At 43.8% G+C, this 18,123-nt stretch overlaps 2 protein-coding genes across 4 annotated transcripts; one reads left to right on the top strand and one right to left on the bottom strand.

Annotated features, from left to right (window-relative positions):
• The first annotated feature begins 603 nt into the window (after window positions 1-603).
• Window positions 604-16,363, top strand: ciz1a (cdkn1a interacting zinc finger protein 1a). Of its 2 annotated transcripts, none has more exons than XM_014128742.2 (15): window positions 604-837; window positions 1,202-1,458; window positions 6,272-6,393; window positions 7,686-7,858; window positions 9,393-9,501; window positions 9,724-9,814; window positions 10,006-10,097; window positions 10,250-10,320; window positions 10,452-10,655; window positions 11,482-11,627; window positions 11,805-12,012; window positions 12,210-12,347; window positions 12,524-12,605; window positions 13,280-13,401; window positions 13,543-16,363. In XM_014128742.2, the coding sequence occupies exons 2-15, from the start codon at window positions 1,292-1,294 to the stop codon at window positions 14,014-14,016; spliced, it is 2,199 nt and encodes a 732-aa protein (XP_013984217.1). In that variant the 5' UTR covers window positions 604-837; window positions 1,202-1,291; the 3' UTR covers window positions 14,017-16,363. The 2 variants fall into 2 exon arrangements, with proteins under 2 accessions (XP_013984217.1, XP_013984218.1); XM_014128743.2 differs by having other exon boundaries at window positions 607-758.
• Window positions 16,207-18,036, bottom strand: bbln (bublin coiled coil protein). Of its 2 annotated transcripts, none has more exons than XM_014128745.2 (2): window positions 17,454-18,036; window positions 16,207-17,262 (listed from the first exon to the last, which is right to left on the bottom strand). In XM_014128745.2, the coding sequence occupies exons 1-2, from the start codon at window positions 17,530-17,532 to the stop codon at window positions 17,036-17,038; spliced, it is 306 nt and encodes a 101-aa protein (XP_013984220.1). In that variant the 5' UTR covers window positions 17,533-18,036; the 3' UTR covers window positions 16,207-17,035. The 2 variants fall into 2 exon arrangements, with proteins under 2 accessions (XP_013984220.1, XP_013984219.1); XM_014128744.2 differs by having other exon boundaries at window positions 17,445-17,957.
• Between the last annotated feature and the right edge of the window lie 87 nt (window positions 18,037-18,123).

The raw sequence follows: 18,123 nt of genomic DNA, 5'->3' as shown, positions 1-18,123 counted from the left end.
GCAGTAAAAGGCGGTCCATTTTATTCAGGTGCAATTCTGCTTTCCAAATCCACAGAGTTTACACCCCCAGCAGTGTGTAAACATACATGCTACAAATCCTACCCTGTTGGTCTAAATGCTGTTCAAGGTAACCTTTGATCATCTGAAATGTCTCTTATTTCAAGGATGAGATCTTTCCTATTCTTGCCATTAACCACTGTCTTGTTATTATAAATGAGAAAATCAAGACTGTGAATATAAAGTAGCTAATAAGAAAAGTCCTCAAAATGAGCAGTAACATGCTGGGGGTGTAAACTGTGGATTTGAAAAGCAGAATTGCTCCTGAGTAGAACGGATCCCCCTTTTACTGCGACACAATATACAGCAAATTGTGTACAGTTCAATAAATGATAGGATTACACACAACAATATGTTTTCATCACATAATATCTTATATAAATACTTTGAATAATGATTTGTATTATAAGTAGTGTAAAATGTATTGATAATTGTGCCAATTTTCTATCATTTTCACCCAACTGTTTTATTTACAAAGTACACAGGACGGGACTTTTATTCAGAAGGATTCCCAAAACCCGTGACCCGGAAAAGCTTAGTTAGTCTTGCCTGCTTCTCAGCGATTACAGTCTCAACGGAACAATCGCTGATACATTTAAAAAGGCTGCAGACCGATACAAACCTGCGCTTCTAAAATAATTTTTTTTAAAAATTCTGTTAAAACGTAGATTATCGTTATATGGTTAATAAAAACATTACATGTAAATAAAATTTTGATAGCTACCATTGATTATTCCGATTACATAAAACAAAGGCACTAAACTAAAGCGTGCAGCTAATGTAAGCCAAATAGCTAGCTATGTTGCTAATGCTAGACTAAATTGCTAGCTAGCTAAACAAACGTTATAGGGTAGATAGCTAGCTAGTTATGTTTGCCATATGTTGTATACACTGACTGTAGCGTTGCTAATGCTGACTAGCTAGCTAGAAACCATGGGCAGGAACGTTAGAACAACCTCGCCAGAAAAGCATAAATAACTTAAATGCTAACGAGCTGTATTTATTATGTTTTATATAGCCAGGGAGGCGTATTTAGCTAACTGTTATGTAGCCAACGTTATACTCCGCATGATAGGTAACGTTAGCTGGATTCAAGGTTTATTGTGGATCAGATAATTAAAAGCTTTTTTTTTCTCTTGTCAAGATCCTGAGCCGAGGTATCGTCGATAGGCTTTTCTGCAAGCAACCACGGACAGTTAACGTCAGCTAACACGTTACTGAACACAACGCCGGGATGTATAACCCACACCACCACCAACAGCAGCAACAACAGCAACAGTTTCACCATCATCTGCGGCAGCTTCAGCAACTGTTCCAGCACCAGCCCCCCCCTCCGCCTCCTCCACCACAACCCCAACCCCCTCCATCGCACCATGTTCCACATCACCACCAAAGAGGACGGTAAGAAATGTGAACTCGAGGTCGTGGATATAAGGCCATAAATCTGACTTGTTAGCATCAGTTGCTAAAATCAGACAAGCAGTAATATGTTTAGCTTGGATTAAATTTGCCAGGGGTGCGTTCAGTCAAATATGATCTATATCTTCCTCTGGTTCAGTTCATTCAACGTTGCCTAACTGTTTTATACAAGCTTTCCCAAACGCTGCAAACCATTATACAGGGGGTGCGTTCGGTACCAGAGAACGGTGATTAATAAAACGGAAACGACACTACTGAACAACCAGTTCAAGAACGGTGTGATTATGGTGGCCCAGAGGGAGTTGTGTTTGGTGTGTGCCGCATTAGTTTTGCGATTTAAAATGGTCACACACATATTGATCAGGCCACACCCACCAAACGGGAGTAGAAGTACCTCAAGCCTGGGTTGTACTCATTAAACTAAAGCAAACAGTTGCAACATAAGCAAGTTAATATTGGACAAATTCAGATAGCCCCCTCCCTGTTTGGTTCCTAGTGAATACACCACTGTTGAAGAACAGTGTGCACCATTTTGGGGAAACTTGTTGTTCAGTACCAATGGAGGCTGCTGTGGGGAGGAAGGCTTATACACCTGCATTGCTTGCTGTTTGGGGTTTTAGGCTGGGTTTCTGTATAGCGCTTTGTGGCAACGGCTGATGTAAAAAGGGCTTTATAAATACATTTGATAATAATGGCTGGTGGAATGGTAAACATAGAAACCATGTGTTTGATGTATTTGACACCATTCCACAGATTTCGCTCTAGCCATTACCACGAGCCCATCCTCCCCAATTAAGGTGCCACCTGTGTTCAGTACCAACCGTCAGGCGATGTAGCAAACGTTGAATCGAACTGAATGTACCCCAGGATTGTGTTCAGTATGACAGAACTGTGTGAAACAGTGAATTCACACAGTTATGTCGTAGGCCACATATTGCCACACATACCCGCCAAACAAGAGCGAACATACTTCAAAGGCTGAAGAAAGGTGCGCACCGTTTTAGGGAAATGCTACAAACCATCACACTACGTAGCAAAGGTTTAAGCAAACTGAACGCACCCCGGTATCAAAGACAATTTTTAAATAAAGAGGCCTAGAAAATCCAATAGAAATCCCCGATCACGCTTGTAGACGATGTCATGGCGACGTAAGTTAGCTAAGCTCATGCGCAGAAACACATGTCATCGGTTCTAACGGTCATCTTGCGCTGAACTGCACATGTGCAGGCCGTTTAATCACTCAAAGGTGTCAGTTTGTCACTTTCACAAGGTTGTAGTACACTTTCAGCTACTTAAGACATTGGCTCGAATCTAAGTTTTGCTAGTGCTGAGCCATTTTAGTGCTTTTTGAGGTAGTTTCGGTTCGATAATTAAAAAATAATCACGGTTTTCGATTTCAAATTAATTTTTTTTACATTAAATGCACTATGCATTATGTGGGTTGAATGCTGAACAACACAAAATAGAACAATTCGTAATATGTCGCATGATGGTAGTGACTGCCCATGAGTGCTTATCAATTATTAACCATCATTTATTCACATTACATTTCAGTTGTGTATATTGCATTTGTTTTATTTGATGAGTTTATTTAATTCCAAGTCATCTCATCTCTATACAACTGCTGTCTGACAAAATCACTATTTTTAGTAGTTCATCAAAATAAATAAGGCAAACTTTTATGACTGCTGAATGCCAACTATCAATCACTTAATTATGTATTTTCAGGTAGAGATTAGAGGTCGACAGATTATGATTTTTCGATGCCGATACCGATTATTAGAGGACCAAAAAAAGCCGATACGGATTAATCTGCCGATTTTTAAATTTTAAAAATAAACAAATATTGAAAAAATATATATATCTATAATAATATATATATATTATTTTAAAGTATTTATTTGTAGTTATGACAATTACAACAATACTGAATGAACACTTATTTTAACTTAATATAATACATCAATAAAATCTATTTAGCCTCAAATAAATAATGAAACATGTTCAGTTTGGTTTAAATAATGTAAAACAAAGTGTTGGAGAAGAAATTACAAGTGCAATATGTGCCATGTAAGAAAGCTAACGTTTAAGTTCCTTGCTCAGAACATATGAAAGCTGGTGGTTCCTTTTAACATGAGTCTTCAATATTCTCAGGTAAGAAGTTTTAGGTTGTAGTTATTATAGGAATTATAGGACTATTTCTCTCTATACGATTTGTATTTCATATACCTTTTGACTATTGAATGTTCTTATCGGCACTTTAGTATTGCCAGTGTAACGGTATAGCTTCCGTCCCTCTCCTCGCTCCTACCTGGGCTCGAACCAGGAACACATCGACAACAGCCACCCTCGAAGCAGCGTTACCCATGCAGAGCAAAGGGAACAACTACTCCAAGTCTCAGAGCGAGTGACGTTTGAAACGCTATTAGCGCGCACCCGGCTAACTAGCTAGCCATTTCACATCGGTTACACCAGCCTAATCTTGGGAGTTGATAGGCTTGAAGGGGTGGGTATAATTTGTGGAATGTTCCAACAGGAATCTGTTCCAAAAAACATAAAGTAAACGGTTGCCAACCAACAACGCCTACAAAGTAGCAACGCATACAAACCTAGCTAACTAGCTGCCGAATAGGCATCAACTCACCACGTAGCTTATTCTTAATGTTTGTCCATAGGCAACCAGAGTGAGGACAGACATCTTTCGGAATAAACGTGATGCGTGAAAAACACAATGAAATAGACCACTCCCTACCCGGTATCTTATTCTGCCGCAATACAACTTTGTATGCGTTGTTTTTTGGAAACCTTGTTATTTACGAAGTTTTTGGAATAGATTCCTGTTGGAACGTTCCACAAATTATATCCACCCGGCTTGAAGTCATAAACAGCTTGAAGCACAGCGAAGAGCTGCTGGCAAAACGCACGAAGGTGCTGTTTGAATGAATGCTTACGAGCCTGCTGCTGCCTACCACCGCTCAGTCAGACTGCTCTATCAAATATCAAATCATAGACTTAATTATAACATAGTAACACACAGAAATACGAGCCTTAGGTCATTAATATGGTCGAATCCGGAAACTATCATCTCGAAAACAAAAGTTTTTTTTCTTTCAGTGAAATATGGAACCGTTCCGTATTTTATCTAACGGATGGCATCCATAAGTCTAATTATTCCTGTTACATTGCACAACCTTCAATGTTATGTCATAATTACGTAAAATTCTGGCAAATTAGTTCGCAACGAGCCAGGCGGCCCAAGCTGTTGCATATACCCTGACTGCGTGCAATGAACGCAAGATAAGTGACACGATTTCATGTTAGCAGGCAATATTAACTAAATATGCAGGTTGAAAAATATATACTTGTGTATTGGTTTTAAAGAAAGGCATTGATGTTTATGGTTATGTACATTGGTGCAACGACTGCTTTTTCGCAAATGCGCTTGTTAAATCAACACCCGTTTGTCGAAGTAGGCTGTGATTCAATGACAAATTAACAGGCACCGCATCGATTATATGCAACGCAGGACATGTTAGATAAACTAGTAATATCATCAACCATGTGTAGTTAACTAGTGATTATGTTAAGATTGATAGTTTTTTATAAGATAAGTTTAATGCTAGCTATCAACTTACCTTGGCTTCTTGCTGCCCTCGCGTAACAGGTAGTCAGCCTGCCATGCAGGCTCCTCGTGGAGTGCAATGTAAGGCAGGTGATTAGAGCGTTGGACTAGTAACCGGAAGGTTGCAAAAACAAATCCCCAAATCCCCCCGAACAGCGCAGTTAACCCCCGTTCCTAGGCCGTCATTGAAAATAAGAATGTGTTCTTAATCTGACTTGCCTAGTTAAATAAAGGTGTAAAAAAAAAAAAAAAAACGGCAAATCGATTACCGATTGTTATGAAAACTTGAAATCGGCCCTAATTAATCGGCCATTCCGATTAATCGGTCGACCTCTTGTAGAGATAGCTCGCGAAGCAACTGCTCTCTATTACTCTCGGTCGTGCATTCTTCTCTCCATCTCCGTGTCTGCTCCACACAGACTGGACCAGTAGGCGTCCAATGGATTATGGTCATTGTAGTTAATTACCACGTTTTCTGCGCTAAACTATGTCTAATATTGGCCTGTTGGAAACTACAACTGGCTATTACATTGCACAGTTTGGGCTTGCGCTGTTTGATCGCTAGGGAAACTGCATCGCGCTAACAGAAGGAGAAAAAAACCCAGAACAAAATGGAATTCAAATAATTGACTGATGTCTGTCAATTAGTTGTTTAACAAACGAAAAATAACGAAGATTTTGGTTAATCATTCAGCACTAGGTTTCGCCATTTAGATTTTGAGATAACTAACAACTAAGGACACATTTTTCACTTCTCCTATTGACTTGCCAAACCCGGTCTGATCTGCTTCGTGATGCGTTCCCGGAAGTATCACGATATTGGGCCTCTGGGTTTAGAAACTCGGTGCCAGTATGTTTGCTCCCGTTAGGTGGGTGTGGTGGGGTGTGGCCTGATCATGTGTGTGACCATTTGCAAAACTTGTGCAGCACCCCCCCCCCCTCCTATTATCACAACGTTCTTTGAATGGTCATTCAGAACAGTATTGTTTCTATTGAATTAAACGTTACACACCTTTCTGTCCTGCTGAACGCACCCCACATTTTCTTTGTATGAATAGTATTTGTTATTGAAAATTACACTGGCCAACTGTTCCAAACTCTGTGGCTGTATTATGTTTAGATATAAATACTGCTTTGTAATGCCCATTGGCTCTGTGGCTCTGTGATCACCAGGGCCATGTCTGGACCAGGCCCTGCACCTCCGCCTCCCCGTATGGTCAACCTGGCTGCCCAGGCCACCATCATCGCCCCCAACCCAATGTTGCAAGGAGCTCTAATGATGCAGCAGATGCAAGGTGAGAGCATTTCAGAATGTCAGCAAATGTACAGACAAGTAGATTGACATATATTTCCAATATGGTATCACATCTTTATATCTACGTCGCTGGTGTGTATGTGCAAAAGGGCTCCCGAGTGGCGCAGCGGTCTAAGGCACTGCATCTCAGTGCTAGAGGCGTCACTGCAGACCTGGTTTGATTCCAGGCTGTATCACAACCGGCCGTGATTGGGAGTCCCATAGGGCAGCGCACAATTGGCCCAGTGTCGTCCGGTTTAGGACTTGGCCGGGGTAGGCCGTCATTGTAAATAAGAATTTGTTCTTAACTGAGTTGCCTAGTTAAATAAAGGTTAAATAAATTTAAAAAATACATTAAAAGCTGCATGAGTCTCTGTACTGTTAACACTTTGTTTTTATTGCAGTCCCATTGATTTGGTGTTCCTTATCGCTCCAAAGGCCACCTGATAGAAACTATGACCCCATTTAGATCTTTCTCCTCATACTCATCCCCCATCTCCGCCTCTCCCACCTCTCTCCTTCCCTCATACTCATCCCCCATCTCCGCCTCTCCCACCTCTCTCCTTCCCTCATACTCATCCCCCATCTCCGCCTCTCCCATCTCTCTCTCCTTCCCTCATACTCATCCCCCATCTCCGCCTCTCCCACCTCTCTCTCCTTCCCTCATACTCATCCCCCATCTCCGCCTCTCCCACCTCTCTCCTTCCCTCATACTCATCCCCCATCTCCGCCTCTCCCATCTCTCTCTCCTTCCCTCATACTCATCCCCCATCTCCGCCTCTCCCATCTCTCTCTCCTTCCCTCATACTCATCCCCCATCTCCGCCTCTCCCACCTCTCTCTCCTTCCCTCATACTCATCCCCCATCTCCGCCTCTCCCACCTCTCCCACCTCTCTCTCCTTCCCTCATACTCATCCCCCATCTCCGCCTCTCCCACCTCTCTCTCCTTCCCTCATACTCATCCCCCATCTCCGCCTCTCCCACCTCTCTCTCCTTCCCTCATACTCATCCCCCATCTCCGCCTCTCCCACCTCTCTCTCCTTCCCTCATACTCATCCCCCATCTCCGCCTCTCCCACCTCTCTCTCCTTCCCTCATACTCATCCCCCATCTCCGCCTCTCCCACCTCTCTCTCCTTCCCTCATACTCATCCCCCATCTCCGCCTCTCCCACCTCTCTCTCCTTCCCTCATACTCATCCCCCATCTCCGCCTCTCCCACCTCTCTCTCCTTCCCTCATACTCATCCCCCATCTCCGCCTCTCCCACCTCTCTCTTCTTTCTCTGTCTTTCCAGGTAGCATGCGGGGCTTTACAGCGAGCGGGCAGCAGTTCACCCAGTTCTTTGCTGCGGGGGCCCGGTCCTCTCTCCTGGGGCCTGTACCCATGGGCATGTCCATGAAGAACCCCCACATGGGCTTCCCTGCCCGACACTACCACCCCCACACCCGCTACTACAACAACAACAACGTAATCACAACCTCTATTTAACTATGGACAAATACAAGGCACTGAGCACCCACTCTGAGCAGTTTCTGGTTGACTAGCTAAAAAGTTCTACTTGAGTTTTAGTCTGAGTTGTTCAGATTGCTTTGATTGTCTTGAAACTGTGGGACAATGCTATGAGGCTTAAAGGGAAAATCCACTCAAAACTATCTTTTGGTATGTTTTTCATTAGTCCACTGTTCGATACATTGCCAAAATGTTTTGCGTGTCAGCAGTCAAGTTTTCAAGATATTCGACTTTCAAGAAGCAAAGTGTCACCTGCCACATCATGATTAGGCAAAATGCGTATACAGTGCATTCGTAAAGTATTCAGACCATTTCCACATTTTCTTACGTCACAGCCTTATTCTAAAATTGATGAGGAAAAAAACTATTTCATCTAAACACAATACCCCATAATGACAAAACAAAAACACGTTTGTAGAATCTCTATCCCTCTCTCTCCAAGTTTATAAGAAAATAAAAATAAATAAAAAATATCACATTTACATAAATATTCAGACCATTTACTCAGTACTTTTTTGCAGCACCTTTGGCAGCGATTACAGCCTCAAGTCTTCTTGGGTATGATGCTACAAGCTTGGCACACCTGTATTTGAGGAGTTTCTCCCATTCTTCTCTGCAGATCCTCTCAAGCTCTGACAGGTTGGATGGGGAGTGTCGCTGCACAGCTATTTTCAGGTCTCTCCAGAGATGTTGGAACGGGTTCTAGTCCTGGCTCTGGCTGTACATTCAAAGACTTGTCCCGAAGCCATGCCTACTTTGTCTTGGCTGTGTGCTTAGGGTTGTTGTCCTGTTGGAAGGAGAACCTTCACCCCAGTCTGAGGTCCTGAGCACGCTGGATCAGGTTTTCATCAAGGATCTCTCTGTACTTTTCTCCGTTCATCTTTCACTTGATCTTGATTAGTCTCCCAGTCCCTGCCTCTGAAAAACATCCCCACAGCATGATGCTGCCACCACCATGCTTCACTGTAGGGATGTTACCAGGTTTCCTCCAGACGTGACAGTTGGCATTCAGGCCAAAGAGATCAATCTTGGTTTCATCAGACCAGAGAATCTTGTTGCTCTTAATTTGAGAGTCTTTAGGTACCTTTTGGCAAACTCTAAGCAGGCTGTCATGTGCCTTTTACCGAGGAGTGGCTTCCGTCTGGCCACTCTACCATAAAGGCCTGAATGTCGAGTCTCATAGGAAAGCATCTGAATACTTAAATATAGTATTTATGTTTTTTATTTGTAATACATTTGCAAAAATGTCTAAACCTGTTTTTTCGCTCTGTCATTATAGTGTATGTTGTGTCGATTTGATAAAGACATTTTTTATTTAATCAGTTTTAGAATAAGGCTGTGAAGGGATCTGAATAATTTCCAAATGCACTGTTATACTGAAATGCTCAAATAAAATGTCTTAGTCCTCTATACCTGTTTCACACGTTAACTGTTGCTGATTGCTGAGGGAGCAGTTGCTTGGTTGATCAAATGGCTCACCCTGTCCATGTAGGACTATGCTTCACGGTACCCGGATAGAAAGAGGGAGCAGAGAGCCGTGGGGAGCACAGATAACCAACCTGCAGCCAGCAGGACCCTGCCCAATGACAAGACTCTCAAAGGTAGGACCGTACCTGAACACTCAACACCTGCTAGCAACGCCTGCTAGCACTAGTGTTCATTTGGTGTCTTTTCTTTAGAGCTAGTGGAATCTCAGGAGCATGAAAAGGGTTTGTTTTTTGGTTGCTTGCTCTTTTCCTATGTCTCCTTCTCTGTATGTTCTTTGAGTGGGTGTGAAACAGTCAATATGTGGTTGGAACAGCCTTGTCTCCCTTTCCCTGCAGATGGAGGAGTGGGAGGGCCAGATGGACAGGCACGGCCCTCAGTGCAACCTGAGCCCAAGGAGCCAGCACTGAAGAAGCAGAGGACAGAGGGGTAAGTAACACTGTTTTGACTTTAGAAAAATATCTTGGAGAATAGCTCAAGTTCTAGAGCAGTTGGGCAGTTGTTTTGTTTACGTACCTATTCAGATTACACTTAACTGAGTATCCATGTGTTGAGATGAGTCCTTGGAGGGTAGCAGCTTGTAGTGACATGTATCCCCTCCCTGTTCCTTTCTGTCTCAGGTCAGAGGAGACTGTGGAGCAGCCTCCGGAGACAGATGAGGTCCTAGGTGCAGCAGTGCATCAAAGCCCACCAGATGACAGCCAGCTTGAAGGTGAGTGGTTTTGTATACCATCCTAGCCCTTCCATTCCAGCAGCACTTCCACGCCTCCTCCTCCCACCCAGCTACAGCACTGGCCTTTCACATGTGGCCTGGTGGGACTAGTGCTGCCCTTATCTCACCTGGTCTCTCGCTTCCATGAACAGACTGTTACATTCTGGAGGAGGACGGGAGCACGGCTGGTCCAGCGGCACTAGAGGAAAGCAGAGCAGCCAAGGTGAGTTTTATCATCGTGCTTTACTGAAGACCAAACTGTCAGTGTAATGCTAGATCAGACAGATGCACCAGATTTCTGCTCCCAAAGTGATATCATGACCTGCTTTAAGGGCCCTCCCTGTGTATGAGCAGGTCCAGAGTGGAGTGTCGGCCATGCCAGCTTCTGAGCAGCTGAGTGGTGAGAGCCAGGCATGTACCCCAGGCCTAAAGGACATGGCAGAGGGCAAGGCTACCTCGGGGGCATTGGAAGGAGGGCAGGAAGAGGGCAAGGAGGAGGGTGATGCTGCAAACAAGTTCTATTGCTACATCTGCACTATCACCTGTCACAACCAGCAGGTAGCGCAAACACACACTCACACACTCACACACACACACACACACACACACACACACACACACACACACACACACACACACACACACACACACCCTGAGGGTATAGATTGAAATGTGTTTGCTTTTGGATGGTCCAAGGCAAGCACTCAGCTCGACAGATCCGACAGAGGAATCACTCTACCTCATCTCTCTGTATCCCTCTCTCTGTATCCCTCTCTCTCCGTCTCTCTGTATCCCTCTCTCTCCGTCTCTCTGTATCCCTCTCTCTCCGTCTCTCTGTATCCCTCTCTCTCCGTCTCTCTGTATCCCTCTCTCTCCGTCTCTCTGTATCCCTCTCTCTCCGTCTCTCTGTATCCCTCTCTCTCCGTCTCTCTGTATCCCTCTCTCTCCGTCTCTCTGTATCCCTCTCTCTCCGTCTCTCTGTATCCCTCTCTCTCCGTCTCTCTGTATCCCTCTCTCTCCGTCTCTCTGTATCCCTCTCTCTCCGTCTCTCTGTATCCCTCTCTCTCCATTTCTCTGTATCCCTCTCTCTCCATTTCTCTGTATCCCTCTCTCTCCATTGCTCTGTATCCCTCTCTCTCCATCTCTCTGAATCCCTCTCTCTCCATCTCTCTGTATCCCTCTCTCTCCATCCCTCTGTATCCCTCTCTCTCCATCCCTCTGTATCCCTCTCTCTCCATCGCTCTGTATCCCTCTCTCTCCATCTCTCTGAATCCCTCTCTCTCCATCTCTCTGTATCCCTCTCTCTCCATCCCTCTGTATCCCTCTCTCTCCATCTCTCTGTATCCCTCTCTCTCCCTTTCGCACCATCTCTTTTCGTCATTAGGACTTCCAGAGTCACATGAACAGCCTGGTCCACCAGCAGAGGATGATGGAGATCCAACACATGTCCAGTGCCTGTCTGGTCACCTTGATGCCCCGCGTCCAGGAGTCACTGCAGGGAGGCCGCAGGGACAGCTCCTTCAGGGACGGGTCAGTACTAATGCACGTCATTAGGCACCATACGGATGAAAACTGACCCAAATAGGAAGGGTCTGTGTAACCTTGTCCAATATGAAACACTTGTTTTCCTTTTCCATTGCAAAATGTTCTGCTACGGTCTATGAATACGACCCTGATGGTCCTCAGAGCTGTTTGTGTTTAACACAGAGAGAAGAGACCCGGCCTGCAGCGTTGGTGTGCCACCTGTCAAATCCACTACACCAGTACAGTCATGGACCACCGCAGGACCAGTGAGCACAAGCTGACCAGCCGCACCTCCAACCCCTCCTGTACCGTCTGCAAGAGGCACTTCAGGAGCCCATGCCTGTTCCTGGAGCACATGCAATCCCAGGAGCACAAGCAGAGAGTCGACGAGGTGTGTCCGGCGGTCTACTCATCTCTGCCTCGGCAGCTTGTAAATCCATTCAATTGATTATCTTTCTTGCGTCCCAGATGGTGCCATATTCCTTATATAGTGCACTAACTAGGGAATAGGGTGCCATTTGGGACGCGGCCCTTGTCAGCCGTTCCCTCCACCCTCTTATTCACTGTTCTGTGCTCCTCCCACGACAGCTTCGGGAGGAGGGAGGGCCAGCGGCCTTAGCTGAACTGGTTGCCATGGACGAACAGGGCTGTTTCGTAGATGACGGAGAAGAGGAGGGGGAGGAAGAGGACGGGGAAGATGGTGAACAAAGCAGCTCCCATGGAAAGGTTAGGCGTCTGCTCGTACATGCTTTGTCGTTCCTCGCTCTTTCTCCCATGCTCACGTTCACTTTGTCACAGGGTCCATACTAGAGACATTTTGAAGTGTTCTTCATGAAACTTCTGTATGTCGTCTCTTGTGTTGGTTTACATCTATTTGGTCATGTGTGTGTTTGGTGTGGCAGGAGGGCTGGCCTACCCGGATGGAGGTGGCTTTACTGGAGGACATAGATGAAGATGAGGAATATGACCCTGACACGGTGTATGGTGAGTGACACTCCACCAGGGGTCATTTTATTTATTTATTTATTTATTTCACCTTTATTTAACCAGGTAGGCCAGTTGAGAACAAGTTATCATTAAAAAGCAAAGCAGTGCGACAAAAACAACAACACAGAGTTAGACATAAACAAACGTACAGTCAATAACACAACAGAAAAATCTTTGTACAGTGTGTGCAAATGTAGGGAGGTAGGGCAATAAATAGGCCTTGGAGGCAAAATAATTACAATTTAGCACTAACACTGGAGTGATAGATTTGCAGATGATGATGTGCAAGTAGAGATTCTGGGGTGCAAGAGGGTAAGTAATAATATGGGGATGAGGTAGTTTGGTGTGCTATTTACCGATGGGCTATGTACAGGTACAGTGATCGGTAAGCTGCTCTGACAGCTGATGCATAAAGTTAGAGAGGGAGATATGAGTCTCCTGCTTCAGTGATTTTTGCAATTCGTTCCAGTCATTGGCAGCAGAGAACATGAAGGAAAGGCGACCAAATGAGGTGTTGTCTTTGGGGATTGTCTCACCACTCACTGACTTGAAAAGCCATTCCGAATCAATCATTTATCAGTTCATGTTATTTGTATATTGCACATTATGATTTTGTCATGTGCCATTTCATTTTCATGGACTAACAGTACCTCTCTCTGCTCATCTCCCAGGTTCTAGCTTTGTGGTTCCCGTGGCTGGGTTCCTCTGTAGAATCTGCCAGCACTTCTACCATTTTGAGTCCTCAGCCCGCCACTCGCACTGCAAGTCACTCAAACACTTTGAGAACCTCAAGGTTGGTTGTATAATTGCACGTACTGTGTATGAATTAAGACGCTCGCTACCCACACAACATTTACGAGTTTGCCTATAGTTGTCTGTCTGTTGCAGTCATCGCCGTTAAATCCTATACGCTTGTGCCTCCTCTCCCCTACAGAAGTACAGGGCCTTGCGTAGCCAGAAGGATGGGACATTGGAAACTACTCCTGTGGACGGAGATGCAGAGTGTGACAGTAACCACAGCCTGCCTTCAGAAGTCCTCGGCAGCCCTGCCTTACTGCCGCCCACCACCACGCTGAGGCCCTCTCAGCCCCGCCCTCAACCCCAGGACAACACCCCCTCAGCCTCATTTTCTTCCCAGCAGGACCTCGCCACTACCAGCACCCCTACCACCAGCAGCACGAGGGGGACCCTGGGCCAAGCCACTCCAGAGCAGCAGAGCCTAGCTGGGCCTGAGGACAAGGAGGAAGAGCCAACCCTAGACCTAGGACCAGTCACAGAAGATGCAGAGGAGGAGCCAGTCACGGGAGAGACGAAAGAGGAGGCACCTGCCCAAGAGGAGAAGCTGGGCGACGGGAACGCAAAGGGGGGATCCCAAAGAAGGTCCGGGAGGACAACACAGAGACGTTGAGAGAGTGGAAGAAAAAGATGATATCCAGTACAATCGCTACCCTAGGACAGGGTCGGTTAGTTTGGGACAGGATCCCCCACCTCCTTTTCTGTATAGCTCAATAGACCAAGAAAAGAACACCCTGGCAACTCAAAACCAGTGGTCCTCCTGGCATACCTAGGTGTTTCATTTTTTTTATAACACAGCTAGATACAGATGTATTTCTAACAGGCATTCAGCTAAACCTGACTGAAGAGGAGAACCATAGGGAAACAACGTGTGGATGTTTTGTGTTTCTATCATAAAGTGTTAAAAGGGTCATGTGAAAACAAAGGTCAAGCTTAGTTCAACAACACGTTGTGTTCAATCTAACTCCGTAACACATTGTAGCCAAGTTTAGGAAGGGAGTTGTGTTGATTTAGTCCAGGCATTTCCCATAAAGCTAACAATGCTTTGTCAAGCTTTTAGTGAGACTTAGAATGTAGCATTTTAGCAGTTGACTTTTATCTGAAGAACAAAAAAATGTGAGGGAGGTGGGAACTAAACGTTTAAAAAGTAAACTGTACTTTTGTTTGAATGTTGAGTAACGATGAACCTTGATTTGATCCTAGCTTTGTTGAAGTGTTACTGTCCTTGACATTTTTTTACACAAACTGAACTGTAATGGAGATTTTTTGGGATGTGTTAGCAGGCGAGGGGATAGGTAGAGGGGGGTTTCAAAGGGGATAAGTCCTAACTGCTTTGTCTATTTTGCTCAGATACACCGTGAGCTACTGTTTTCCCATCGTCACAGTACTACTAAAGCCATTCTGACTTGTTTAGCTCTTTAACCCCGAGGTTGCTGAAACTCTGCCTAAATCCCACTGGTGTTGTGCCTAAGTTGCACAAGAACCTCCAAAAGGCTGAGCTATAAGCTCATATGGCTTTGTCAAGATTGGGAGAATTTTAGGTCAGTAGTGTTTCTGCAATGTTAGCAGTACATGCTTTTAGTGAGCCTTAGAATGTAGCTTCTCTTACTGAAAGTCTCATAATGTTGTGAAAGTGCTGGAGTAGACAAATCCTAAGACCATAAAAAATTCCTTTTAGATGTGACTCCGATAGGGAGAACAAGTTGGCTGAGAACAGATCCGCGATGGGTGGATTTCCAAAGTCTGTCACCCCATTAATATTTACCATTTCAAATGTCCAGCAATGTTGCATTAACATAGTTTACACATCACAACACAAACATGACACTAAAAGAGTTGAGTAGTTTTGTGCTTGTTTTCCAACCTTTTATATTGCGTTGTTACTTCATTCTTTTTTTCACACACATCTTGTACACTTGACTAGTAGAGTTGTTTTCATTGGAGTAGAATTGTCTGTACAAGAATTGCATGGCAGTGTTGTCACCTTTCAACTGGGTAACCTAACATCAAGGTTATTATCAACACCAATGAAGTGGAATGATAGGGCTTTTGAGTTTTTCCTAACCATGAGACGTGCCTGGGTGAAACTCAGGGCCCTAACTGGTCAGGAAAAACTCTTGGCCCCTGGCATGGAGAATGAAGTGTCTTTTCCCCAGTGATAGTCAATTAGTGTAGCAGACTAGCAGTTAAAGAAACTGACAACCAGCAGCTCTGATTTTGAAGAGCACCAATAGAAGGAATGGTATGATTCACCAGCTTGTGATCTCAAATTAAATGTTATTTGTCACATGCGCCTAATACCACGGGTGTAGACTTTACAGTGAAACTCTTACTTACCAGCCCTTCCAAACAATGCAGAGTTAAACATAAAAAGAATAGTCCACACGAGGAATAAAATACACAAGAATGGAGATCTATTCATGGTCCATCACAAGACATGGATACATTTGTCACTGATCTACTGGTGAGGAGACTCCTCTTCCTGAATATAGGATGTTTAAGTTGTAGAACTACACAAAACTAAGAAGTAATGTAGCACTCCACAGATAAGTCACCAATCACAGCAAGTGGAAATAGCCACTTTATTTTCTTTCAAGGAACATACCTTTCCCTTCCAGATTATACTTTAAGTGAATGGCCAGTTTTATTAATTAACGTGCACAGAGGAAGAGCAGATACATATTGGTTTTGATGACGGTAAGCGCAGTTGTCTGCTAGATTATCTGGTTCCGGTCCCACTGAAATATTACAGGACCAGAGTGTGATGAAAATGGTCATTTAAGAGAAATTTCAAACAAAGCTGTATGTTTCTTAATGTATTTTTATTCAACAAATAACAAACTCAGATGAACAAAATAGTTGTTTTCTAGCAGCTAGAAGTTTCTTGTATTTTTTGGGGGATGTTTGTTTTCTGTATTGGGGTCATTTTAATTTATAAATAAAATATGACTATTGCCTCACTATTGAATATATCACACCTGTTCATTGTTTGAAATGTTTTAGAGAGCTAGTGCTTTAAGTTAGCAATTCTCAAGATGTCACACTCAGTAACATTAAATATACTGTATTTATACCTGGCTAACAAAAACAGAATAGGAAAAAGTGGAACACAGCACAAAACATCTCTTCTTGCACATCACTGAAAAACATTGACCAATGAAAGTCACATAATTTGGAATATTGCATTATTGCTGTAATGGTAGTTTCCCCACAAAGAGGTAAATATTGACTACAAACAACCATACTGAGCTCATTCCACATGCTTTCACCCCATACCAAGCACAGAGATAAATAAGTACTATTGTATCAATTGAGGACTGTATACAGGTAGCTAAACTGAAACATTAGTATACATAGTATGTGGTGTTAGCATAAACTAATCACTTCAACACACAAAATGAACTGTCAGCTTTTGGCTAATTTGACTTCCCTTAGCAGGAACCATCTTAAGATTTCAACAGCTGAGTGTGGATTCATAAGCACTACATGTAAGGGACAGAAAAGGACCAACCCTATTCACACGTATCTAAGTGTCGACACACCACACAGGAACACTTGAGGAAATATGCTCATATAGATGGAAGGAATGTTGTTGATTTGTATGAGAAGATCTCTAGTCAAGCTTCGTCCTCTCACTCTCCGCCCTTCTCCCCTTCAGTGGCTGGAGAATCCTGGTCTGGGAACAGTTGCTCCTCTCCTGGGGGTGTAGCAGTGGTCAGCTGAACTCTGAACTCCTGCCTGGCCTGCCGGTTAGACTCCAACAGTTCATGTAGTTTGCCATTCAGGGAGTCGTTGCGTTCCTCCAGGTCATCTAGGCAGGAGTTGATCTGATCCAGCATAGTGTTGATGGCTGCATACTCTGCCAAACGAGAGTGATGTGAGAACAGAGACGATGCAAGTCCTAACAGACAAATACAGGCACTCTTTTGACTTACTTATGTAGACAGCAGAGAATGAGAATACACACACACAGTATCCCTTAGTCACAGGTGAAGAGATGACGCTAGATGGTGTATGATGACATTGACATCTGAAACATACCAGTATTACCTTCTTCGTTGAATTCATCTTCATCCTCAATGATGCCATCGTCACTTGGGATGTTAGGATCTCCATTTGGTCCAGACATATTGTTGCTTACGTATAATTAACTACACTAAAATGAATTAGGGAAGGATGCGTTAGCTAGCTAGGCATAGCATAGATAGTAGCTAACTTAACAACAGATGCTAGTTGACTTATATTACTATGATCATCACCAGTGCACTTGACATATAAGAGGGTGTTCTAACAGAAAATTACGCTGAAAAAGTCGAAATGACAATCGTAATGCACAAATTGGATTTTGCTTAACTGCAACTGCTAGTGTCTTTGGTCTAACTGTCACGCACTGTCAGCTGACTGATAACAATATTAGTCGTCGCTAGTTACCACAACCGTAAAGTCCTAAACCACGTCCATTTATATGTATTCTTTTTTTTTTAAAGGATTTTAAACCTAACCTTAACCACCCTGTTAACCTTATTCCTAACCTTAAATTAAGACCAAAAAGCACATTTATACTTTCATATATTTTTACGATATAGCCAATTTTTACTTTGTGGTTGTGGTAATTAGTGGAAACCGAAACAAGCTCCCGGAAATGATGCCTTGACGCAATGTCCAAACATTGCTTTACAAATACTTCAAGAAATCTAGATCTACAATATATCTGTCCTTG

This window comes from Salmo salar, chromosome ssa11, assembly GCF_905237065.1.
Source record: "Salmo salar chromosome ssa11, Ssal_v3.1, whole genome shotgun sequence".
Lineage (NCBI taxonomy): Eukaryota > Metazoa > Chordata > Actinopteri > Salmoniformes > Salmonidae > Salmo > Salmo salar.
Note: the sequence above shows the minus strand (reverse complement) of the source record. Positions and strands in the feature narration are given on the sequence as shown.

Bases quoted from the DNA above. Each gene is read 5' to 3' on its own strand.
- ciz1a (XM_014128742.2), top strand. From the start codon at position 1,292: ATGTATAACCCACACCACCACCAACAGCAGCAACAACAGCAACAGTTT. The intron at 10,656-11,481 runs GTAGCGCAAACA...TTTCGTCATTAG, and splicing joins TCACCTGTCACAACCAGCAG to GACTTCCAGAGTCACATGAA. The intron at 12,606-13,279 runs GTGAGTGACACT...CTCATCTCCCAG, and splicing joins TGACCCTGACACGGTGTATG to GTTCTAGCTTTGTGGTTCCC.
- bbln (XM_014128744.2), bottom strand. From the start codon at position 17,532: ATGTCTGGACCAAATGGAGATCCTAACATCCCAAGTGACGATGGCATC. The intron at 17,263-17,444 runs GTATGTTTCAGA...CTCGTTTGGCAG, and splicing joins CAACGAAGAAGGTAATACTG to AGTATGCAGCCATCAACACT.